Source organism: Esox lucius, chromosome 7 (assembly GCF_011004845.1).
Source record: "Esox lucius isolate fEsoLuc1 chromosome 7, fEsoLuc1.pri, whole genome shotgun sequence".
In the NCBI taxonomy this organism is placed as follows: domain Eukaryota; kingdom Metazoa; phylum Chordata; class Actinopteri; order Esociformes; family Esocidae; genus Esox; species Esox lucius.
Window position 1 is genome coordinate 36082697 of NC_047575.1, and position 26407 is coordinate 36109103.

General features: G+C 41.9%; 1 protein-coding gene across 4 annotated transcripts; it reads right to left on the reverse strand.

Annotated features, from left to right (window-relative positions):
* Window positions 1-1796: 1796 nt before the first annotated feature.
* On the reverse strand, window positions 1797-26078 carry nsd1b (nuclear receptor binding SET domain protein 1b). 4 transcript variants are annotated; one of them, XM_029120925.2, is made up of 24 exons: window positions 26020-26078; window positions 25056-25137; window positions 22940-23742; window positions 20005-20176; window positions 19630-19802; window positions 17482-19513; window positions 15761-15873; window positions 15423-15675; window positions 15111-15235; window positions 12929-12974; window positions 12221-12423; window positions 11935-12063; window positions 11675-11798; window positions 11261-11461; window positions 10943-11122; window positions 10625-10781; window positions 10176-10381; window positions 9887-9999; window positions 9517-9786; window positions 7812-7928; window positions 7379-7520; window positions 6978-7084; window positions 6109-6310; window positions 1797-5927 (listed from the first exon to the last, which is right to left on the reverse strand). In XM_029120925.2, exons 2-24 carry the CDS (start codon window positions 25099-25101, stop codon window positions 5110-5112), a joined length of 6732 nt encoding a protein of 2243 aa, XP_028976758.2. In that variant the 5' UTR covers window positions 25102-25137; window positions 26020-26078; the 3' UTR covers window positions 1797-5109. The 4 variants fall into 4 exon arrangements, with proteins under 4 accessions (XP_028976758.2, XP_028976760.2, XP_028976759.2 ...); XM_029120927.2 differs by lacking the exon at window positions 26020-26078 and adding an exon at window positions 24403-24833 and having other exon boundaries at window positions 25056-25242; XM_029120926.2 differs by lacking the exon at window positions 26020-26078 and having other exon boundaries at window positions 20005-20146; window positions 25056-25242.
* Window positions 26079-26407: the final 329 nt, after the last annotated feature.

Here is a 26407-nt window from a genome sequence, read left to right on the forward strand (position 1 = left end):
TCAATAAATCAAATGAATTTCATAAAGCCCTTTTTAAAACCAAGCAATGATAACAGCACTGAGCCTTTTCTTATCAGTTAATGGTCCGATTTCATGGACCATTGAGCTTGATTTCTTTTGTCCTAGACTATGCTTAATCTGTGGTGGTGAAATCGGCCCTGAGATTGAAAGGGAGTTTTGACTATTCTTCCATTCAGAATCCTTCCAGATCCTGGAGATCATTCAATATGCAGCCAGTGCCAATGCTTAGGTGTACTTAGGTTTTTCCTATTTCTTTATCTCCATCGCCCGATTAATGAAGTTCCTTTCCTTTTCTTTGCTTTTCCTTTTGGTAGTTCTTAGCCTTTCCCCTTGGTGATAATTATTTTATACCCCATTGAATCAGAAAGACAGGGAAACACACAATATTTGGTTTATTAAGAATGAGATGCAAAGTAGAATGCTTTTAATCTGCATTTATTATTAACCCTTTTGAGAAATAAAATACTACTTAAAAATAGCAAGTAAAGTAAAGCAGTGGTGCGCCGTGGACAACTTGGTTAGCAAGACTTACATACAGTGTGCACTGGAAATGTGTTGAAGCCAAGCACAGAAACAAGGAAAAACGGAGAATGGCTTAACAGGCCAGGCAAAGTATCCCAGTGTTTGGATAAGTTTGTAAATGCTGCTTACTACAGTGGGGAGAACAAGTATTTGATACACTGCTGATTTAGCAGGTTTTCCTACTTACAAAGCATGTACAGGTCTGTACTTTTTATCATAGGTACACTTCAACTGTGAGAGACGGAATCTAAAACAAAACTCCAGAAAATCACATTTTTAAATAATGAATTAGCATTTTATTGCATGACATAATTATTTGATCACCTAACAACCAGTAAGAATTCCGTCTCTCACAGACCTGTTAGTTTTTCTTCAAGAAGCCCTCCTGTTCTCCACTCATTACCTGTATTAACTGCACCTGTTTGGACTCGTTACCTGTATAAAAGACACCTGTCCACACTCTCAAACAGACTCCAACCGCTTCACAATGGCCAAGACCAGAGAGCTGTGTAAGGATGTCAGGGATAAAAGTGTAGACCTGCACAAGGCTGGGATGGGCTACAGGACAATAGGCAAGCAGCTTGGTGAGAAGGCAACAACTGTTGCCTTCTCACCAAGTAATAGCATTGAAGATGGGTCTCACTCAGTAAGAGCATTGAAGATGGGTTGTGGCTGGGTCTTCCAGCATGACAAGACCCGAAACACACAGCCAGGGCAACTAAGGAGTGGCTCCGTAAGAAGCATCTCAAGGTCCTGGAGTGGCTTAGCCAGTCTTCAGACCTGAACCCAATAGAAAATCTTTGGAGGGAGCTGTTCGTATTGAAAGTCCGTATTGCCCAACGACAGCCCCGAAACCTGAAGGATCTGGAGAAGGTCTGTATGGAGGAGTGGGACAAAATCCCTGCTGCAGTGTGTGCAAACCTGGTCAAGAACTACAGGAAACATATGGTCTCTGTAATTGCAAACAAAGGTTTCTGTACCAAATATTAAGTTCTACTTTTCTGATGTATCAAATACTTATGTCATGCAATGAAATGCAAATTAATTACTTAAGAATCATACATTACATTACATTACAGACTTCTACATGCTTTCTAAGTGGGAAAACCTGCAAAATCAAATACTTGTTCTCCCCGCTGTATATACCAGCTAGACTGGACATTGCCTTTAGAGTTTGATTGCGGGACCTGTAACAAATTCAACAGAATCTTGAATATTTTCAATACTATGTACAAAGGACTACAACACATCTGTCTCCTCACAAGGCAGCAGGATATTCTTTATTATGTACAAAGGACTACAACACTTCTGTCTCCTGACAAGGCAGCAAGATATTCTTTATGTACAAAGGACTACAACACTTCTGTCTCCACACAAGGCAGCAGGATATTCTTGAGCTCCTTAACAGTTACATTTTGACTAGATTAATTCCACAAGGCTAAATAAGGCAGAGGGGGAAGGGAGTCAGTAGCTAAGATGCATGACAGCAAAGAAATGAATATAAAAGCTGTTCAAAATCAATATTCAGCTTTGTTAGAGTAGCTAGTTATATTGAAAAAGTGATACAGCGTCCGCTCATTTTGTGCCACATCAGAGAATCCATTTGAAGAGGCTGGAGTAGTCTAACTGATAATGTAGAAACAAAGTATTAAAGGAAATAGATAAACGGCTCATATCATATCAAGTGCCAAATATTTTTTAGTGATAGTTGGGAGGTTCTCATTCTGACTCTTGACACTTGACCTCCTCATTCTGTATGCTGTTATAGCCTATATAAAATATCATAAACCACATATGTTGACAGCAACTCAACCATAAGCAACATGTAAAATTGTAAAATTGAAGTAATCCTGTTTGTTGAACAGGTTGATGACAAAGCTGTGACCAGAGAATGCATACTATTTACATGCTCCTATTTTTTAGGTTCTTGCTTTTTTCATTCATCATATAACTTTTATCTACAAATGTATATACATAAGATTTTGGAAGGACAGGCAAGGCCAGCCTAAAATGTACAAACACTCTCCCAACAGATTCTGATTCTTCAGTTATATCTGTGTTGTTAAAATTCCTAGGCGTTTTAGTGCTATAAATATATAAGTACGAGTTACTGGATAACTCTTGGGTTAAAACGTTCAAGTCAGATAAATAAATATTTAACTATTGGTCGCCATGAATACGGGTGCCTGTATCTGTATATTGGAGAAACAGCAGGGGGCACCATGGCAACCATTACGAAACAGAACAGACCCATGGAAACATTTCACCCATTTTTTAAGTAATATAAAGGTTGTTTTTCTATTAAAATATATGAAATTGCACATATCTTTTCATCTGCATCATCCCATTCATGATAAATTCAAACTAAACCCGCTATGTTTTAATACGTAAAGAATACAAGACACTGCCTAATTTATCATGACTAAAGTGACAAGATTGGATTATATTAAAGCAGTACAAATATTGCTTATTGTGTAGATTTGGGGTAAAGGCATTTTATGATTTTCAGAAAAGGAAAACTATCCCATAACTGGAAATTGGCAAATCCACTTAATTCTGTTTTCTGGCCTTCCAAAATCAACATCACTTCCCTTCTTTCACAGAAACCCCAACACTGATTTACTCAATTGGAAAGGCATAAGCACAGGTAAAATAAAATAAAAGATGTATACCTCAGACACAACACAAATCTGGACAGAGACAAGCTTCAAGAGGGACAGTCACAGAACACCTAGCCGAGACAAACCCAAACTGTAGTGCAAGCATTTCAGCAGGTTAATGGACCCGATGTGTCCTTTGTAGTGATAAACTAGACAGACTGAAAAAGTATGGGTTATTTTAATAGACAATCTCACTATTATAAGTCATTTGTGCGTTATAAAAGTCAATATAAATATGTCATATAGTGTCTAGTACACACCAGAGAACTAGCTATCTTAGTGCTAAGTTTTACGCTGAGTAGATTACTCAACAGCTGAATACACACCAGCACTTTCACATTAACGGTTCATTTCAGTTTGAAGGGATAGCTCCACCATGTGAGGAAGCTTGTGCTCAAAGACCTACAGTACAGCCAACCACACCCAAACACACATCCGTACAGAAGAACTACTGTCAAGGAAATGCCAGGGTTAGGGGAAAAGGGCTGTCGAGGTTCAGGATACTGGCCTGTTCAACACCATGCCTCGCTCCTGCCTACATTTACTGACAGCCATTTGATTTAAAATGTATTACCTAGTTGTCTGTATAGTTTGGTATGGTAAGGCAGATGTCAGCAGGAATGAATATAGACTGTGCAACGCACACCAATGAAATGACTGATTGAAAGTGTGACTAATAATTTCCATGGCTAACATACTAATTTCACAGCTTTTCTCATTTGTGCCATGTGGGAGAGTTGCTACATTGAAAAACAGCTTGACAGACAGATCAAACACACTTTTGCTACTTTTTAATAAAAGAATATCTGTGGAATATCAGTCCTGTTCTTCTATTCTTCAGTCCCACGCTCTGATAACAATGAAGCTTCAGATGAGTTAGCTGCTATGAACTCAAATATGAATATTTCGATGTTCAGAAATGACACGTTCAAAAAGCAAAACTCAGTCAAAACTATTTGACTAAATTTCCCATTACAGCCAATTGTGCGGTTAGGCACATTTCAAACAATAACCTTGACTATTAGCGAAGAAAGCTAATACTGACCAGAAAGTGTTCAGGGGTCCATGGGAACCTCTATCCTACATGATTTCAGCACACCAACTCTAGTCCCCATTGAACCATCCTGCAATTTCTAAATCCACCGGGCCCAGTAGTTTTAATGAAGTCCAATATATTCTATGCAATTAATACCTACTTTTCTACCCAATTCCATGAAATCAAATGTGCCCTTATGGCCTTGCTTCACAGCAAATTGTCAACTGTCAAGCTTGGGGTTTAAAGTCAAGACGTGCCCACCAGAGGACATTTCTGCTTTTCATCACAATGCTCGCTAACCATGATATACTAGCCAGTTTCTTTGTTCTTGAAGGAGAACAAGTTCATGGGCTGACAACCACAATTGAGCTTGCAGGTGCCTGACCCACCACAAGGAGTCACTAGAATGTGATGAGGCAATACAACCCTTACCCAACACCACATCTACCAGCCCCAGACAAAGCTGAACCAATCTGCAATGCCACATGCGAGGCCCCCGGCATTATTTGTATACTGCAACCAGGAGCTGAACAGCTGTCTTGCAGCTGTTCTGGAGGGCAGTGACATTACCACTCTGCAACTCTGGAACTCCCTCAATAGATCACTCTATTTTTCTAACGAGGAGGACTGGAATTAAAAGATCCTTAACCAACGTGGTAATCTGCATGATGGTGTACTAAATCCCACCCTCAAGAACAAGATAGTACCCTCTTTCCCCCATGGCAGGCCTGCAGATCAATCACATTGGACTGGACACTAAGAAGAGTGGGATTGACAGAGCTATTCTATGTTTGGGTTGGCCAGTGTCTCCCCCTGTTCTGTATGGAATTATAAGCCAAGATACAGAAATGGTGGTTTAAAAAAAAAACTTTACTTCTCTTCTTCAACCTCCTCCTCTGCATGCTCCTCCTCTTCATCTTTCAGCTTAAAGCCCTCCATCTCTCCATTCCCAAACTTTCCTTCTATACCCTCTTCATCACATTCTTCATCTCCCAACTTTTCCTTCATGTCTTCTTTCTCATCTCCATAGGATGAGATTGGTGAGTATTGGGGAAGGAACAGGTGAGGGCTATCGGGCACCTCAGTGCTGGGTACAGGGGTGATAATGGGGCCAGATATTTGGCCAGAGATGGGGAGAGGGCCAGCGATGGGGCCAGAGATGGGGAGAGGGCCAGCGATGGGGCCAGAGAAGGGGCTGGCAATGGGGCCAGAGTTGGGGAGAGGGCTGGCGATGGGGCCAGAGATGGGGACAGGGCCAGAGATGGGGCCGGAGATGGGGAGAGGGCCAGCAATGGGGTCAGAGATGGGGAGAGGGCCAGCGATAGGGAGAGGGCCAGCGATGGGGTCAGAGATGGGGAGAGGGGGAAAATACTCAGGGCTAGGGCTACGCTGCAGTTCCCCCGTCCCACTGGTAGTGAGCTTAAAAGCAGCAGGAGGGGGGACAATGTCAGTCCCCAGGCCTGGTGAGAGACGCCTGCTGTCTGGTAGGTACTCCCGGATCTCCCCTGGCTCCAAGGGGTCTGGCCCACAGGGGTCGTGTTCGCTGCAGGACAGCCGTCCGTCTAGCTTGGAAATGAAGAGCATACTGTCGCGGTGGAGTATACAGTAGGAGCTGGGACACATCTCACAGAAGGAGGCTGCCTCCTTATCACAGAGGTCACATTGGTGCCAAGGACACTCCCATCGACCTGCAGCACAGGGGAAGCCTGTTAGAGACACAACCTGCAACGCCAAATGGCAATCATCCCACTGAGAATCCAACAGAGAACCTGCATCATTCTCTAATCATTGAAACCTACAGTAACAGAATAGAAACTCATATAACAACGCCCTCATCTCCTTACACAGGAATGTTACTGGGCAACTAACCTGCAGGTCTCTTGGTGAGGTTCAGACAGTCTGCGTGGTAGACCTTGGGGCAGCCTGGTCTCTTACAGGAAACAATCTGTCCCCCATCCCCACAACTGAAGCACTCGTCCTCCCTCTCTTTGGTCACCTCCATCTTGTTCTTCCGTTTGGCCTGGCCCTTCTTCTTCAGCTTGCGGCCCTTGTCATCAGCTGGGGGGTTGTTCTTGGGAAGGACAACGAGGCAGGATGTTTACAGAGACACTGAAATCTGACAGAGACACTGAAAACTCAAATCTTGTAGTGGCTATGTTGCCAATTGGACAAATTCATCAGATGCCTCTTCACAGCTAAAAAGAGAACCTTCTGGGCAAGTGACAGGTTCTCTACTTAAAAGCCAACTGCCTCTTGTGCTGTTTGTCGCTCCTGTTTGTGTGTCTGTCTGTGAGAAAGAGTCTTGGTGGTTCCAAACTGCTTTCATTTCACATTGATGGAGCCCACAGTGCTCATTATACGCACTAGTCTCAAGGCTACAATGTCATGCAAACCATAGGCCTGGGTGGGCCCAACATGAATCAACCCTAAGGACATCAGACGAGGGATAACATCATTTTTGCATTGCAAACAGTAAGAATTGTTTGGTTTTTTTGTGCCACGATATTTCCCAGGTCCTGGCAAATAGGTTCTACAATGAAACAGTCCAGAACTGTTCCAGACGGATTTGGCTGAAATGAATCACTGCCTGTACCTAACATTCTGACTACAGTATCAACTGTGCTTAGATAAAAATATATTTTTTAAATGCCTTAAATTGTTTCTCTGATTTCTGTTATTTATACTGAAGCTCACGTAATCAAACTCAAGAACAACATTTGTTCCCAGTGAGCTCTGACCTTTGGTCGGACACCTAAGAAGCCGCTGCAGTTTGGAGCTCCACATTTACAAACAGTCTTCCCATTCCCCAGACACTCCAGGTTGTAGTTGAACGTGAGCTCTGTGCCTGGAGATGGACAGACGCACCATTAGTGAACAGACACTGCATGAACTAGTCTCCACAACAAGTGAGGCTAAGATAGACATGAACTGTCATGTAATTGCTTTGTAACAGACTGGTAAGGAAACTATACTGCTTGTGAACTACAGTGCCCTAGCAGTGCAAAATGTTATGCAACTTCTGAGTCTTCCTCACCTGCTACCCTTAAAGTTATTATGCCAAGATCTACACAACGAAAATGGTTGCCAAAATCCAAAGCTGTAACATGGCACAAAATGTTGAGGCCCAAGCTCCAGTCACCTGCAGGGACATCTATAAGAGCAAAGAGTCCCACACGAGTATCTCCATTCACCGTCCACTTCTGGGTCTCACAGTTGGGCTGGCAGCTGTGGTTCATGAAGCGGGCCTGGTTCCCCTTCGGGCCAGCGTCAATGATCCGATCCTAACACAACACACCGAGAACAATAATAAATGATTATTAACTGATTGGGTTTATTTGTTTTAAAATGATTAGCAGATGCAATTTTCCAAGGTGAAAAACAGACAAAACAGCAAGAATTTTAGATAAATCTATAGAATTAGTAATAACTAGTAACTTAACCAGTAGCATTAATAACCTATTACTATGTCCAGAGGTAAGTTACAGAAATAAAAGGTCAGAAGATTACAGCGACACCTTGGGCTAAATGAGATGTCTAATGAGATCTCTCAACTCCTGACACCTGAATCCCACCTTGTCCAGAGTCAGCATGTAAAAGTTACAGATGTCGTTATCCTGGGCGTGTTTGATCCTGGCTCGACACTCCTCCTCATCAATAACCTCTCCTACGTATTCATTCACAAACTCCCCCTGCGAACAAACGGCACACACATGCATGGGTACAGTGGAGCACCACATTTACTAATAATCATTCTGTACTCAGCAAGAGACACAGCGGAACACACGTTCTACTTGCAATCAGTCTATATCCTGCCTGGGGGAAAACGATGGAACTCTCCTTCTAGCACTAATCATACCATACCCATTAAACAAATCAAACATCTGACTAAATAAATAATTGTTGAAATAATTGTTATAAGTGAATGGCAGAGTGAATACCTTTACCATTATCATACCAGGAGTGTTGACTGAGAACACTTTCACATTTACAGCAAAGATCTGGGAACTATTAGGGTTAACTGCCTTGCTCATGTCTCACTGTGCCGGCTCAGACATTTCATCTAGGTTTTTCTGAAGGCATTTACCTTTCAGTCACTGGTCAGATATTCTAACCGCTATGGTACCTGCAAATATATATTTCACGGCCATGATCTCCAGGATTACAGGACTTTGCCTCGTTATGTTCATATTATTGACATCATACCTGTTTTCTTCTGCACTGATAAGTATCAATATTTTTTTTAAATCTGTTGTTCAGTAATGCACTTGGCTAGCTGGGGCCCATCGACTTTAAGCACTATACTCCCAGTATCCTACTTGATCTGTGAATGGCTGAATGCTCATTACTTGCAGCTAGCTGATTCTAGACAGATAAACTAGGACCAAGGGCCAAGGCAGTCTGTCATTGTTTGGTAAACAGTGCCTGTACAGGAGGGGGAGTGGTTTATTTTCTGTTAGGCAATCCTGGCCTACCACATTAAGTCTACTGGTCAATTGTTAGGTTGTTAGCCTCTTGGCTGAAAGATGTTTCTATAAAGTTGAGCAACGGTAGCAGTAATGTTAAGCAATATTATTGGCACCAAAAACAAAGTCACTGAAACAAAGAAAGTAGAGCCCACTTGTTTGGAGAAGAGCGGAAGGCTCAACACCACACTCTCACTTGAGTATCTTATTTACAGTGCCTCTCATAAGTATTTACCCCCCTTTGGAATTGTCATCCTTTTACTGTATGACAAAATTAAATCAAAATTGACTCTCCATCATAGTAGACAATTATACTGTTTACCCCTCCCCGATTGCAAAGAACCTTGGCCTTCAACAACACCCTGTCACTCTCTGCTAAGTTTAAGGTGAAGACTCACTCCTGCAAGATCAAACTCTAGAACATGAGTCTGACCTTACCTAACACAGTTAGGAGAGCAGGCCCAAATCAATGCAATCCCTTTGGGCCAATCTAATTCATATTAATTATTTATTCCACAACTATTTAAGATATAGTTAGGGAAAATGGTGTCTGTCATATATTTTGTGATAGAAGTTGGACAAAGACAGAGCCATAACCCCCTTCTGATTTCATTTTGGTGGACAATAAGGTGCAGAGACAAAATATTGTGTACATTTTCTAGATGAAAATGTCGGCTGAGAATAAAATCTGCCTGGAATAAAAAAAGAAAGAAGCTATTTCTTAGCTATCAGTTTCAGTGTGTCACACTGATCTTTACATTATGAAACAAACACATTTGCTCTATAGATAACGTGTAAAATCACCACCATGGACCTTTTTGATGTTGTGGGCACAGCGGAGGCCCCAGCCTCGGGCCAGGGTCCTAAAGATCTCCACCTGGCTGTACTGGCGCTTAGTGAAGGCCTGGTTCTGGCAGCTGGCACCTGCAGGGCATACTTGGGGGTGACACTCGTACATCAGCATGCGGTTAATACACTCTGAGTCTATGCCACACGGGTTCTCATCTGACGCCTTGCAGTTACAACGTGGGATCTCTGATAGATCAGCCGTGATGAACTGCACCTTCCCGATTGGACGATTCACCTGAAGGGGGGGGGGGGGTCATATCAGGGGAGTTACATTGTCATTAGTCTCAAACTGTAAACACTGTCTAATGCAGCAAGATCTGTGGCGGTTGTAAAACCTTGATGTGTCTGTATGGAGGGGGTTTCTTATCGTTCCTTCGGTCCTCCTGAAGCTGTCGCAGTTCTTTTTCTGCTTGCAGTTCCAGAAACCTGCGAGCAGCTTCCTCCAAAGCTGGGGGAAGATTAACATTCAGTTGACCACAATCCTGTCACAATTCCTTTCAACAACACACTCCTACTGTCTAAACACACCCACAGCGCGCACACTTCCACAGCTGAAGACTCCCCTTAAATGTAAATACTCCTTTTCAAAGTTCACTTACAGCCAATCCAAGTTTGTGCAAATACCTTTCTTATAGATGGCATCTACACCTTTCCCCATTTTCTCCTTGTTGTTGGTGTCCACATCCATGTATGGGAAGACTCGGGCTTGGTAGGTCCACAGATAATCATTGGAGCCAAAGAAATGCACAGGGAACTCTCCTACATCATGCCTCATACGTAGGATGTTGTCTGGAATATTCTTGGGATGGCTGACCTCTGCAGGCCACCACCTAGACAGAGGAAAATACAATATGAATGGGAAAAATAGAAAATGGGTCACAGGCCCACTGTGAGAAATGCAGTTGCATTTCTGTTCACAGTACCTTGAATGTTTAATGTCTAGACAAGTCGGGGTTTCGGCACTTTAATGTAATAATGGCAGGGGAGGACATTCATTAATATACTGGTTGCCAGTTTGTTTCTACCAACGAGTGCTAAGCCAGTGAGGTTGGTTCCAAGGAGGCTGTACTGACCTGTATCTTCCTACTTTGACCCACAAGATGTCCTTATAATGGGGCTTCTTCCCGGCCCGGCAGTCGTTACAGAACCAGCTGCCTTCTGGCATGTCGATGTTCAGACACTCCCGGTGAAAGGCTGCAGGACACGACTCACAGCACAGAAGACTGCCCCCTGGAGCATGGGAGTGGAGTAACAGATTCTACTGAACCGGTCAAAGGAATTAAAACGGCAATGCAAAAAGGCGCAAAGCACGCTCTAGTGAGTGAGCTTCATGACAGGCCCGAATCCGCTGACTATACGAGAACATCTGACCAAGCCGGAGACGGACGCACCTTCGGAGCAGACGAAGCACCAGCTGACATTCACATGTTCATGGTTGCGGACGCCCCGGCGGGGGGTGAAATGGTTGGGACAAAGGATGCTGTTGTTGGCCAGTACCACGCTGCCCGCTGGCATGCAGTAGTCGCTGGCATGGTAAGCCACAGGACAGCGCACGCACCGCGCCAGGCGACCTGCAGGACACACACAACACAGGCGAGGGGGGGGGGGGTGCAGAATGAGCCGTCAGATATCTGCTAAACAGTGACTCCTAACAGCCCTGTAAAAAACCAGAACCAAGCTATACGGTGTGGAGCAGAGCGGAGACCCACCCTTGGAGACAGAGGGGCTGACAGGGCTGGCGATGAAGCAGGCCAGGCACACGTGAAGGGAGCAGCGGGTGCCCCTCTGCAGAGCGGCCGCGGGGGCGAGCCTGGCGATGCACTCCCCGTGGTAGAACTTCCCGCACAACGGGATCACACAGCGCCTCACGTCCTCCCCGGGCTTCTTACAGGCGAAACAGGCGTGGACACCTAGCACCCAAACACGGCACTTCAGTTCCCCTTCGACTCGACATGAACGGACAATTAAAGGGAGCGAATCGGCCTAACGGCGTGTGAAAGCAGCTGCGCGGCACACGGGTTACTCTGCGTGGACGCATTAAAAGCCTTCCCGTGGCTTTGTCGGCGTGGCGGCGGGGCATTAACGTGTCACGTTTTTTGCGGACTGCGTACTGTCCCACGTACCAGACTTGCACTCCTGGCAGACAAACTTCCCTTTAGGGGGCTCTGTGAGGCCGACACACTGGAGGTGGAAGGCCCCGGAACACTGGCCCTCACACAGCAGCAGCTCCCCGGTCTTCTCGCACACCTACCGTACAGACAATAAAGGGTTAACATACCATGGAAATAACACACACACACACACATGACTAAGTGTGAGGAAATTGTGTTAATAATCACGTATCTCATTAAACGAGCCCTTTTGTGATGCGAGGCCGACTCACTTGGCACACATTCTCCTTCAGTAAGGCCGTTCCCCCTTTTTCTTCAATGACCTTATTATGTGTATCGTCACATAATGTGGACTCCTCCATCGTGGATGAAAAGCTGTCATCCAAACTGAATGTAGAACCCTTAAGAGCAAAGAAGATTGAAAATCAGCAGGAAGGTTTAAGCACAAGCGTGACTTGTTATTCGTTTTTTATTTTTGTTACTTTTTGTTTATTATAATTTAATCACCATGTTAATATGTTATAATTGGGTAAAAAGGAGCTACAGATAACCTCTGACCTCCAGGTCTAGGGTGTTCCTCCCATCATTATGCAGTTTGGTGTCTTCAGTGGAGGGTGTGGTGAGGTCACAGTCAGTCTGTTTTTCCAGGTTGCTCGCGGCCAGGGGGCAGGGTTCGAGGGCGCAGGGTTTTGGCAGGGAGGCTGCAGGAGGGACTGTAGTGGGTTGCTTGATCTTGAATTTAGAGGAGTTACGGCCAGAGCCTGAGAACAAAAACATTTCAACTTTACATGTCAACTCTCTGATTTAATTGTTATGTTTTAAAGACACCCATATCAAAAGCATTGTGATAAACAGTATATAATCTAGACATTATAATTTCCAGACCTGGAGATGTATACTATTTGACATATCTCAATTACTTTGAGGTACATGTTGAAGGTGTTGTTTATTGTTTTATTATATATATATATATATATATATTAAACTATTTTAAATAGAATTTAGACTAAACATCAAATTAAAACATTTATTTAAACAAATTGCTTTTGAAGCGTTGTCTCCTAAGGCCAACAGGTAGTCTTGTGGTTTGAGCATCCAAGATAGAATCCAGCAGGTTAAAAATCTGTTTGTTTTATTCTCCAAACAAAGCAAAATATACCCTTACTGTTTCCCCTTTTTTGTTTTCATCTTTCTCAAAAATGGGATATAAATGCAGACAGTTTTTAATTCAAACAATTCTGAGAGATTCTTACACTGTACACTGACCTGAATGTACAGCATGGCTTGATGAGCTGGTCTTTAGGGACTTGACCTGAAATACATGAATAACCCCACTGTAAAATCTTCATTACTAATCAATGGAACCATCTATCAAACCATCAGATTCTAAAATCAAAAGGACATTCTCCAATTGCTACTTAATTTTTGTAAATGTTAAATTAAATACACACCGAGTTGACAATTTTATAGGCACACCACTCATTTTATGAAAAGGTATTGCTCCAAGAAAATATTAGTCAAGTGGCTGTTGCTAGCTTTTCAAGCACGCAGACAGGCATCAAGGTACTTTATTCAAATAATGCATTTCTTTAAGAAAAACTGTTGAAATTGAAAAATAAGTATCCACATATACTACCGTTCAAAAGTTTGGGGTCACTTATAAATGTCCTTATTTTTTAAAGAAAATAAACAAAATTGTCCATTTAAATAACATAAAATTAATCAGAAATACAGTGAAGACATTGTGAATGTTGTAAATGACTATTGTAGCTGGAAACTGATGATTTTCAATAGAATATCTACATGACATGTTGTTTTTGCTAATCCTGGTTTATAATTTTAAAAGGCTAATTGATCATTACAAAACTCTTTTGTGATTATGTTAGCACCGCTGAAAACTGTTGTGCTGAAAACAATGTGCCACTGGATCACAAGAGTGATGGTTGATGATAATGGGCCTCTGTATGCCTATGGCTACAATAGTCATTTACAACATAAACAATGTCTACACTGTATTTCTGATCAATTTAATCTTATTTAAAAAATATGCTTCTCTTTCAAAAACAAGGCATCTTGCCATCTCTACACTGGTCTGGGGGTCATGGTCAGGACCTGGGAGAGTATTGATACCTCTAGACATCTCTGTGTTTTGTGTCAGGTGTCCCCAATTAGAGGCAGCTGGCCTGCGTTGCCTCTGATTGGGAACCCTATCTAAGTCGTCCTGGTTTTCATGGTGTTGGCTGGCTGGTTGTTTTTTTTTTTTTGTACACAACACTGCCTGTGATTACTTCCACCACCCACCAAATCATGACAGACCCCAAACTTTTGAACAGTAGTTTATGTATTCATTTGGTTTGCAGTTGAGTTAACTAAATCTTAAATTAAGAAAACTGAAAATGTCCCAAACAATATCACTGGCATTGAAGTAGTAAGAAATTAATGAGAACATGAGGTTTCTCCTTTTTTTTGATGAATGTTCCTTTGTGCAACTTACTAATGTTATCATGCCGCAAGAAAGACCTTGATGGAAGATTGCAGTGAAGGATTGTTCAAATGTTAGAGAAATCACCTTGATCAACTGCCATACAGATTCAAGCTGACCTTCAGACACAAGGTGTGACAAATTCAACTTACACCATCTGGCAACAACTAATTGACAAGGAGTTTTATGGTTGGAGTCCTCACTGCTGAGGGAGACATAAGAAAGCCAAATGCAATTTGCCAAAACACACCTGAAAAGGCCACAATCATTCTGGGACAATATTGTGTAGCGAGATGAGACCAAATAAGAGCCTTTTGGTAAAGAACACCACCTCTACATTTGGCTGCAGGCAGCCTTCAAATCGGGGAGAACTGAAGCAGTTTGCCCAAAAAGAGTGGGATCAACTGCCGGTACAGAGATGCAGGAAGATCATCTTTGGCTATAGGAAGCACTTGATTGCTGTTATTTTGACCAAAGTCTGTGTAAACAAATATTGAGTGTAGGGTGTCAATCATTTTGTCAATGCCATTTCTATTGATCTTCTGATATAATTGGTTCTGAGTCAAAAATATGAAGAAGGTGCAAGGGTGCCAATACATTTAGCCACAACTGTAAGACGTCTATGACGTCTACTCCTCACCCATCCATAACAGGTTAACCCTTTAGTGTCCCTGTTGAATATCCAGACATTGTGTCTCCTCAGGAGTTGAGAAGGATAAGGTGGGGTGACAGCTGCCCTTTGGGTAAATGTTACACAAGACAGATGGCAACAACTTACCACACCCCTTCTAACATTTGAAATAAATACGGATTGTTCATGTATGGAGTTAGAGACTGATGATTATGTTTGTAAGCGTTTGACGCGTCTCTCATATTTGCAAATATTAATAAATGATATTAAAATGGTGCCTCGAGAATTTTGTCTCTGTTTCTTACTCCTTTAAGAGTGTCGATCGATGGAATTACCATCACACTTCTCCACACCTTTTTCTTTAGGATTGTAGCAGCCTCTGCTTCAAGAGAGTATTCCAGAATCTTTGGAGTGGGTTTCCTCTGTCTCTTCTGGATGGTTTCCAAGTAGGGAGCATCACCTTCAACAAGACAACAGTGATTTATGGACATTTCCAAACATCTGGGATTATGATGTGTTCTTGATTACCACTACAAAGGAGTTAAGAAATTACCGTTATTTCTTGGTTTCAAAGCAAACTAATGAGTAATGAAATATTTTGTATTTTAAGCAAAGTATAAATGTTATGTATGTAAATGTTTTCTCACCAACATTCTTTGCCAGGCCATCACTCAACAGTGAACAGTCTGCATTAGAAAGCAGAGTTGGAGTATCTATGGATGGGGTGGGTGCATCCTGAGGGAGAATGTCCACTATTGGGACAGGGGCTTGTCCACTGGAGGACTTTGATGGTTCTTTTGGGGGAAGCGTTTGTATTCCAGAAAGTGACTTTGGTGGGGTGTGGTCCTGTGTGGTTTTCCCTGATCTGGTTTGGGGATCTGTTTTTTTGGACTGTTCCACCTGGAAAACATGAGGGTATAAGGGTTATGATACAAAACAGAAAATCGAAGAGATGTAATATGTTATGTTAATATGAGAGAACTACCTTTCCCACAGACTGAAGTGACTTCTTCTGTTTCTTCCTTGTGGAGAAGATTTGATCATACTCTTCAGTCCATTCTATCAGTCTTTTGCTTGGTTTTCGAATTCGTTTTTGAACTGTGGGGGAGTGTGTAAAATGCCACAAAATTATGCCACTGTAAAAATATTTTATCTACAGAATCGTAGGCATCATAATACACTGCCGGTCAAGTTTTAAAACACCCCCACTTTTCCAGTTTTAATTTAAACTCTACCATTTCAGTCACTGACCTGAAATGGTACAAAGGTAAGCGATAAACTGCCAGAGGTTTAACAAAAAAGTTCAAATTCCTACAGTTGTCCCAGCTTTTGATTATTTACAAACCCCCTGTCTGTACAAAAGTATCGTTGGAAAAGACAGTGTTACTACAATCTCTTAAGCGTTATGTGGACAGTATTGTACTGCAGCAAGTAATATATTGCTATCATAAAGGTGAGAAAAGGGCAATTAACAAAGGTAGAAAGACAGACCATTGTAACCCTTAAAAGTGTAGGTCTTTCCTTTAGAAAAATTGTAAACAATGCCAAGATCTCAGTGAGTACAGTTTCCTACACCATCAAATGGCACTTGGAAACTGGAAGCAAACTCTGACAGGAAGAGGTCTGGCAGACAAATCTTCGGTTCATTTAGCAGGGTATTGCTGTCAAGTAGGCGAAAGAATGTATCCTCAGTTTGTGACACAAACTGTCAAACATGGAGGTGGAAGCAAGATGGTCTGGTGCTCTTTTGCTGGATCGAGGGTCGGTGACTTGTACAATCGTGTGAGTGGCACCCTGAACCAAAACAGCTGCCACAGCATTTTGCAGCATCAAGCCATACCCTCTGGTGCATGCCTAGTTCTTCAGGGGTTCAACCTACAGCAAGATAATGACCCAAAAAACACCTCCAGGCTATGTCACAACTAGCTTAAAAGAAAATAACAAGACGGTGGGCGGCAAATCACAGAACGACCAGCACAGCCTGCAGACTTGAACCCCATCGAGCTGGTTTGGATGGAGTGGGCAGAAGGATGAAAGTAAAGCAACCTACAAGTGCAACACATTTGTGTGAACGTCTGCAACAGTGTTGGGAAGACCTTTTCAAACAATTTTTGATTTCTATTGTAGAGTGAATGTTCTGCTGTTATTTCTGCAAAAGGTGGCTACTTTGATGGGTTTAGATTTCATTGTGTTAAACAAAACAATTCCATGATTTCTGTCACGTCCTGGCTATGCCCCTAGTCAACTCTGCGCTGGGATGGGGCCATAGTCAGGTCCTGGCAGTAAGAGATGCATCTAGGCACCTCTATAGTTGTTTTTGTTCTCCCCAATTGGATGCAGGTGTTCATCGTTGCCTCCAATTGGGGATCCCATTTATGTTCAGTTCTTGTCCACATCCGGTGTGGATTATTATTATTATTATTAACGCCATTGGATGGTATTTTGTTTTGGCCACATTAAATGATGGATTGCCACAACTACGTCTCTGAGCCTGGGTCCTGCCTCCACAACCGTGACAATTTAATTTGTCTCCAACTGTTGGAGCACATTTTGACAAACTGTGATTTTTCAGAAAACTCAGGTATTCAAAAATGTTGACCGGTAGTGTAGCTCCAAATAACTCCCAAATTATTTTATCAGTAATTACATAATTTGGCATAGGCTTGTGTCATACCATGTAAACAACTAACAAAAACGCTTCCTTACCTGTGGGAGCCTCCTGCACTTCCCCAGTACATGGAGTCCTGCTTTCAGAATTTGTGGCAGAGATGATATGCTGGTCCAACCCTGTCTTTGGCTGAAAGGACAGTGATGAGTCTGTTCCACCCTCCTCCAAAGGCACTGATTTCTGTAGTCTTTCATTTGTTAGCCCAGTGCATTCCTCTGCCACATCCCCAATTGTCCCTGAATCCTGGTCAAACTTCTGCAAAGCGTTGGTTGGAATGTGGTGTGAGGCTTCCAGGCCAAGGAAACCAGGTCCAGGCGACCTCTTACCACAAGGCACTTTTCCATTAGGTGTCTTTTTTGCCCTGGGCAAACCTTTCTTTTTGGCTGGCCGTTTCAAGACCTTCTTTGTTCTACCTTGTAGATGTGGGATTTCTACCTTCAGAGAAGGTTTAGAATTGGTCTTGGTTTTGCTCTTGACCTTTTGACTTTTGCTGAAGCTAGGGCTTTCACTGTGTGACTTTTCTAATAGAAAGGGTGGAATCACAGATGGCTCCTCTTTTACATGGGCACTAGGTGGTCCAATTTCCAGCTCCAAAGGAGTACCATCTTTCTCCCTGGTATCATGCATGTCCTTCAGAAGCATGAGAAATGTGCTGAACTTGTAGTTGGTGTCTGGTTTAAAAGACACCGGTTTCCTATCACCCTCACTTGATTTCAGGGACTCAAAAGACAACTCTTCCATGTCTTTGAAAGCATCCATGGGAGAGAAGCATGGTGAGGGAGAGGAACAGGAGATATCAGACACAGAGTTTTTTTTCTTTGCCTTCCCAGAAGTCAGAGGTATAAAATCCACAGGTGTCTGGGAGACCGAAAAGCCTTCATCTTCAGTTTTAACCTCTGCATCCATTGAGTTGTGAAAATATGAGGTAGAGCCATTTGTCAAACCTCTATTCTGATCATTGTCAACTTCTGAGGGTTTGGACTCTGTATAATTTACTTTGTGACTTTGTGTCTCTGGTTTTTCAGAGTTTTTTTGGGTAGATTTGCCTTTGTCTTCTGCCATTGACAAAAAACAGCCAGGCTTTAAGCTGGACAAAATATTTTGTTTCCGTTCTGCTTCTTCCATAGCTTTAAGAGCTCTAGTCATCAGGCGGTTGCTAGCAGGCAGATGTGTAGACGGTTTTCCCTGGGCCTTTGACTGATCAGACAGCTGTGTCACACCGGATACTGGAGTCTTTGTCTGATCAACAGATTGTTCTTTAACTGTTACACTACACCCTGAAGTATTTGACTGACCACTGCTAATTTCCTTGACCGTTGCACTGGACACTGGAGTATTTGACTCATCAGCAGGGCAATCTTTGACTATTACACTGGACACTGGATACTTTAATTGATGATTAGAGTCTTCATTGATGGCCACACTGGGGGCATGAGTTTTTTTGTTGATACTGGTTGCTGTTTGAGTCTTTTTCTTGCATGGGCCCTTGCTGAAGGGAATGTGGTTAGATATTGACGCAGTAGTATTGAGTCGCCTATCTTTTCCTGGTTTGCTGAACCACAGGCCAGTGTGGACTTCAGGCTGCTTCTTCACCTCTTTTACTGCTAGAACTGATGGCTGAGTCAGAGTAGGTTTGGAGTGACGCTCAAGTGCTTTAGGACACAAAATACTCGGGATGGAGTCAAGGTCTGAATATGGACAGTCTTTCATGTCCTCTTCTGGCTTGTCTGTACTGCCAAAAGTAATTTTAGTGTTGCACTTATTTTTTGCTTTCAGTCCTTTACTTGGATTCTTCTTCCTTTTAGGCATCTTGGAAGTGCCTTTTGTTGGGGAAGGTTTATTTTGTTGTGACAAGGTTCCATTTATGGAGTTACTTTGTGCAGTGGGTATGCATGTTGAGAGAATGGAGGAAGGGGGAGTTGGAAGGGCCCTGCCCTCTTTTCCTGATGTGGACCCATCATGTAGTGTTGTATCTATACAGTAAGATAAAGAGGTTTTGGGTCGCTCTGAGAGAAAAGATTCTGCATCAGCCACACTGGTTTTCCAAGATGACTTAAACCGCTCGGGTATCTATAAAGGTGAATAAAGCTTATCTGTAATCACAAATATCAGTAAATATACATGTATTCAAATAATAATTGGTAATTGTCCATAAACATAATGCGAAAGCTGTACCACATAATTACAGTATATTTGTAGTCGACATCCCTTTGCCTTCCTCTCTTGCGTAGCATAGGGAGCTGTTGGAACTCAAAGCCTCCATTGAATGTGTGTATAGCTTTGCCTGCAACCCAGGCCAGTTCCACAGGCTCCCCAAAGGTCCTGATGTGGTACTGTCGACAAGACCGGTCACTGGGCTCTAAAATATAGCCACACAGTAAGGACCAAGGGTACTAGGTATTACTGTTTGTTGATTTCATTTAACTTTTGTCACAGTTATAAAATATATTTATATGTATCCATTTCAATGTAATGTGGACTGTGATAGTGTAAATCTGTCCAACAAGATCAATTCAAAGCAAACAATATTTTACATAATTAGTACCCAGGACCAGGCATACCTTTCATTTTGTGGTAGGTTCCCTGTACTGGGTCAATGGTCACCATACAAGGCCACCAGGGTCTTCGGTTGAATTTTGCCCATATAACTTCACCTTCTAAAAACTTCACAGGTGGATGGGGTTTCTTCTTTGGGCTGCCCATCTGTTGACAGACACCAAATAAGTGTCCATACTGAAATAAGTTCAACCCATATGACAATTAAACAATTGTCAAAAGTTTGTCAAAATCTTTATCTTCAAATATATAAAAGCATTCCAATATTTTCCAAGACTCTACAGTTGGTAAGTGGCCAGGACCACCATTAAAATAGATCATCAATCTGGTTGCTACTGGAGTTTACTAGGAAGTTAGGTAACATTTAACCTCATCCCCAGGCATTAATTGCTAGTGCATGAAAGAGCCAACTGGTGGCTGAGAGTTTAAAAAAATTTACATGCCTGCATCGGTTTTCCAATTTTCATCTGTTGGAACATAGCAAGCTCAAATTATATCATAAATTAGCTTTTAAAATTCTTTAATACAGTTTTAAACACCCTAAAAGTTTTTTTTTTTTATCTTAACACTGTAGAAACCCTGCGCACACTCTTTGGACTCAGCTCTACATGTGCGTGATTCCTTCTGAAACTACCAAACAAATCATGATTTTCAGCATTTTTACTATCAAATTGCCTTTTGTTGCTTTACAGCCTGAAATGAAATCTGATTTTTTTGGGGCTTCATTTAAACATAGTAATCCACAATATCCAATTAAAAAAAATTGGAAAATGTAATTAAAACAGTAAAATACCCTATTTGGATAAGTGAACACTTCCCCCTTAGTAACCAACTATGTTCCAGATCATAAATCAAGCTAACTGGGTTCCATACGTGATCAATGGTAGTGATTTTGTTAAATTCAGAATAAATCCAGTAGTTTGTTAGAGAACTCCATGGGTTAGTAGTGCAATTCAAAGCAAAGATTTCACTGTCAGCAGAAAAGTACTTTCAAAAGATCTATGAGATAAAGTCAGGGGATGGACAGAAATTTTTTTCAAAGGCTTTTGTCCATCCCTTTGGAGCACAGTTAAGAACATTACTAATAAGTGGAAGGCGTATGGCACCACCCAGACCTTACAGAGATGGGCCGTCCCATTAAACTGGATGACCAGGCAAGGAGGAGAAGGCCGATCAGAGAGGCAATCAAGAAGCCAATGGCAGCTTTGAAGGAGCTTCAGGCCAATGGCACAGACAGGTCAATGTGACAACAATATCATGCTTCACAAATCTGGCCTCTATGGGAGGGTATGGCAAAAACCCAATACATCTTTCCACCTTCACTAAAGCACAGCAGTGGAGGCATCCTGTTGTGAAGGTTTCTCTACAGAAGGGACGGGAGCACTTGTCAGTATAGAAGGGAAAATGGACAGTGCAGAATCCTGACAGATTATTGAGGATTTCAACAGTACAAAAAGCATAATGCAACAGTACAGTGGCTGACAGACAGGAAGGTGAATGTCCTTGAGTGGCCTAGTCAGAGCCCTGACCTAAATCCCATGGAGAATCCGTGGAATGACTTGAGTGCAGGTCATATGCAGTCACCATGCAATTTGACTGAGCTTGAACATTCTGATAGGAAGAATGTGCAAATATTGTCCAGGTGTGCGAAGTTCAAAGAGACTCAATCAAAGAGACTTGAGGCTGTAATTCAAGCAAAAGGTGATTTCACCAAGTATTAAATGGTGGGGATGTTTACTTATCCAAACAGAGTATTTTACTGTTTAGATTGTTATACATTTAAAAAATAAATACTCACATGTATATTGGGGGTTACTGTGTGTGTTAAAAAAAAGAAATAAAAATAAGTTGGGAAAAGTCTGATTATGTGTTTTCATTTCCGGCTTAAAGGCAACAAAAGGTGAACATTTTGAAAGGGGTGGTGACTTTCAATACCCACTGTATATGACTTTGGTATCCTGAAGCATAATTTATGTAATTGAAATACGTGACATTTGGCATTACCAATATCTCCACTAATCCATAACATTTCATCGTAGATGCTATAGTACAAAGCAAAAATGTGTATCAATTTAAGAATATTAATATATGCTTATTTTAAATACAATCAACTATGTATTTAAAAGCTAGTATAGATATGCTGTTTGATATGCCGTAGAATTTATGTTTAATAATATATTGAGTGGACTAAGTTGGTCCAGTGGTCTAGGAGGCTGGGAGACAGCACATATTTAGGAATCAGCAAGGGTTTAAATTGACTCGACTATCACTGTCTTTCCAATACTGTTCCATTCTTAAAAATGAAAAGAAAAATAAGCGGGACTGTTCCACCAAAAAATAACTTACAAAAATAATAATGATACATCAAGAAAAATGAATATAGTTTTTTAGTGTTTGTGATTTCAATACAAAATAAAATGTGGCTAATCAAAAAAAAGTTCAAACCTATATATTCAAGTTTCCAACTAACGGCACCCTTTTGAAAAAAAAGTTATGCATTAAACTGCTAATCAGATTTGTATTACCTAACTTTGTATAAACTAATCACGCAAAACTCCCTGACTGCAAATAGTACAACTATTGATTCCAATGTTCTATAGGAGATTCTGGCATATACTGAGCAAAACAGGAACTGAAGGACATTATCCTCTCCAGCTATTAAGAACTGACATTGTGTGACCTTTCTGGCTAATTTTCAAGGACACCGAAAGTATCGAATTACATTCCCTAAATAATTTCTAATTCATATTTTTTCCTTCTTGTTAATAAATCCCCGACCAGGTACTCCACCCAATAATTTTATCTAAACAGTTATACCACTCCCCAGCCATTCCATCTCTCCTTGTGACAGTTCATAACATGACATATGATGGCTGTAAGGTACTGTATGATGTGACTGTGAATAGCCGTGTTAAGTAAAAGGTCAGTAATAGGACTTGCCATTGCAGGCCCAGAGGGGCTATTACCAAGAGATAGCGGCTCACAGTCACTTCCCCATTCCTCGTCTGACCCATCACACATTGTTAATGGGGGGCCACCAGGGGAGCCTTTGATAGTGGATAGCCCTGGCTCTGGTATATTCTGTAACTTCAAGTTTAAAAATCCAGGAACAGGTTCATGTGACTTTCCAACTGTTTTCTGTCTGCCTGTCAGAGGTAAAGCTGCATCCTCAGCCTCTTGTTCGTCGTCATCAAACAAAGTGGACTCAAAGTGCAGGTAACCATTTGCAAAGGGGCTGTTGCTGTCCAATGAGAATGCTGGACTGGGTGGGTCAGAGAAGCAACCATCACTCTTCTTCTCCACAATGGGATTCGTTTTATCGTTGTCTCTGCTGCCTTGCTGGGTATCCACGAGGGCCAAGGAATTCTTAATGTCAGGTTTTCCAACAGCATTCTGGGTGAGTGACTCATCCCTACAGCCTTTGGAGGCCATATCCGCAACACCAGGAATGACCAGGTCTGGGTGGCTGACCATGGTTGTCAAGTCCTGAAGCCTTCGCAGTGGGCTGTAGGAGGAAGATATTTTCTTATGGATTAACCCATAGGTTGATGGAGGTTTGAGGGCAGGGGCGGTGGACAGTTGCATGGCACGTTGTGGTTCTGGTCTAGAATTGGGGTTATGGCGCTTTGAGGAGAAGGAAACCGGGTCATTGGGGCCAGAGGTCAATGTTGGGTCAGAGCAGCAGGCCTGAGCATCTCTGGTGGGCAGTTCATAGGGCCGACTCATGCTGGCAAGGCTCCATCCTAAACATAAAAATGAAACAAAAACTGTTAAAATGTGATGGAAAGATTAATTTAACCGATTTGGATTACATTCATTTTCTTTTAATTGTGGTGTATTTTTATCTATTAAGGAGGAGGGCAAAAAGGGTAACATTTGAAATAATTATTCAAAAGTTATCAAAAACAATCGTGTTCTAAAATTGGGAAAGTATATAAGGTTTAAAATTAGTGTGCGTCGTTAACTGTGGAAGTGTGAGACGGTTATCTGGCCCCGCCTAAAAAAGGTGAAGAATAAAAAAAGGATATTGCTGCAACAGTAGCTGTCCGCCAGTCATGTTCAAATTAGATCAGCGTAACTGTAATGATGTCCTTCCCAGAGACAACGAAGGGTTAAAGTGGATTTAAAAATGCTAGTGTAGAAATCGCGAATCTCCATAATATAAAATGGACAGCTCTTGACAGCGCCTGTGCATCAACTCTGTGCCATGGCTCACGAGGCACCACAGCGATAGTGCATATTACTGGCACGCGAACATAGTTAGTCTTTCGACACACAAGTTCACATAGCCACACACACATACAGACTTCCACCGACAGATGTCTACTGTAGCCTGCATGCACAATCACGGAATGTTTAAACAAAAAAACGCGGATGATAATGATATGCCGCAAGAATCTTACCATTTTAAAGTCGGTCACCGCAAAAACAACTGTCAAACCTTTCATTTCTATCATTTAATATGATATTTTCCAAATTTGTGAAACCGGATGAGGAGAAGCCAACAGCAGCAATACTAGGCCAGGATCCTGTGGACATACTCTCTCTCTACTTGCGATAGCAGTTACTCCACCAGCGGCCCCTTCAAAAGATAAATATATGCACGCATTTTACTTACTAAGCGAAACACCCATTTACGTTGCTATATATTTCCAATTCCTTGTTACCTCACACTCAATGCCTTATTCCAATAAATGATTACTATTTCCAAGCTGTCGACCTGCCCCTTGCAGCCCCTGACTGCCCGTGTCTGTCTGTGAAAGCGGACCAATCGGCACTGCCTCCCAACCCCCAGCTTGAAGTATTGCTTTGGCTTTGACTGCCACCAAAAATCCTAAAGATAAATGGAATGAAAAAAAGACGGACACATTCTTCGCTACTGGTCCATTATTTCCTTAATTAAGAAATGATTACATACATTTTCAATTACTGTCATTCACATTAATCATTATGACATGCGTGCCATTTTCTCAACAATGGCATCATATCACACCTCATATGGATAACTCGTGCGCTTTAATATTATAGGATAAGAATATCTTTATGTAAATTGTACCCGGAAAACGGACGGCTTCCTTTTCTTTAGACGAGTTGCAAAGCATTTTCTCTGCTGCTCACCGGGTCCTTCAAAATGGAGTCTGTTCACAAAAAACAGGCCACAAAGTGTTAAAATATGCTCGATATAAAGTTCACATCAAAGCGCAAAAGGTTGAACGGCAATTACGCAAACGTTTCCTATCCATTAAAAACATCCCAAAGCCCCAATTGCAAAGGTACATTCTACACACACACCATCAAAGATAACGTTTCAATAATATTTACTGTATTAGTGTATCATATGACAGGTTATAGAAGACTCACGTCGGGCAAATGTAACTGGTGTGTGTAGTAGGGGGCAGTGTACCATAATGCGCATTTTCATAAGGAATCCATCATGCCCTTAATATTGTTTTAATCACGTATTGGCTTATTTGTGTGAATTGCAACGGTGGGATATAATGGTAGACACCGTGGATGTGTAAGCCACAAGCCACTATTAAGCCTGCAGTTTCTGAAAGTGGTACACAACGAGCGAATCATGACAACAATCTCCCATCAGATATTTGGTTAATGAAAAACTAGGACCAGACAATGTTACACTTTGTTTTTTTTCGGGTAATGGGTGTTGCGTGTTCTTACTAACCATATAAAATACACAGATCTTACGTTACTGAAATAACATTTGAACAGTTTCGCATTAGGAAAAGGCGTATGTATTCTCAGTCTATGTGACGAATGTGCGATATTTTTGGTCGAGAGGGAAACTGAACAATACGGAAGAACTGCGCTGGCTCGAACGGCTCAGCCTCGCTCGCATGAGCCTGCTGGAAGTGAGGGCCTGCAGTGTGCGGCACTCAGTCAAAACAGCGCCCCGACAGATCAAACATGTTCATGCGTCTTCAAGCCCTATAAAATAAGAATTTCTTTGGTTTTAAGACAGCAATTTCAAGAAAAGTGCCATAAGATGAAATACAACCTACCCTTTTCTTGTAGGCAGTTATATCCGTCTTAAAGTATTACATCAACTTATATGTTGTGTTTACCTCTGCTGCCCCTATGCAGTTCGTAACATCCGCGAGTCACTAAAATCAGCAGAGAATGGTGGTTAAAAGCGCAAATGAGTTGCTAAACGTTACTCGGCAGTAATTTATTATTTTTATGGACCACTCAATTCGTATTTTCTTTTATATCACCAGCTTAACTGTCATGCCAGGTTTATACAGGTGCTCATTCATCTCCACCGTTTTTTAATCTTCCCACTTACAAAGTGGACTATAAGATCTTACCTGTATATAGGCTACAGTAAGTAAAGAAAGAATGATTGACAGGCCCATTATAACGTCTGTCCATCAGCCAATTTACTGCAGT

What these genes read in the sequence shown, in the direction of transcription:
- nsd1b (XM_029120925.2), bottom strand. Translation starts at nt 25,101, where the DNA reads ATGCTTTGCAACTCGTCTAAAGAAAAGGAAGCCGTCCGTTTTCCGG. An exon ending in CACTTCAGTCTGTGGGAAAG is followed by an intron (nt 15,676 to 15,760) that starts GTAGTTCTCTCA and finishes CATGTTTTCCAG; the next exon opens with GTGGAACAGTCCAAAAAAAC. An exon ending in GGAACACCCTAGACCTGGAG is followed by an intron (nt 12,064 to 12,220) that starts GTCAGAGGTTAT and finishes TTTGCTCTTAAG; the next exon opens with GGTTCTACATTCAGTTTGGA.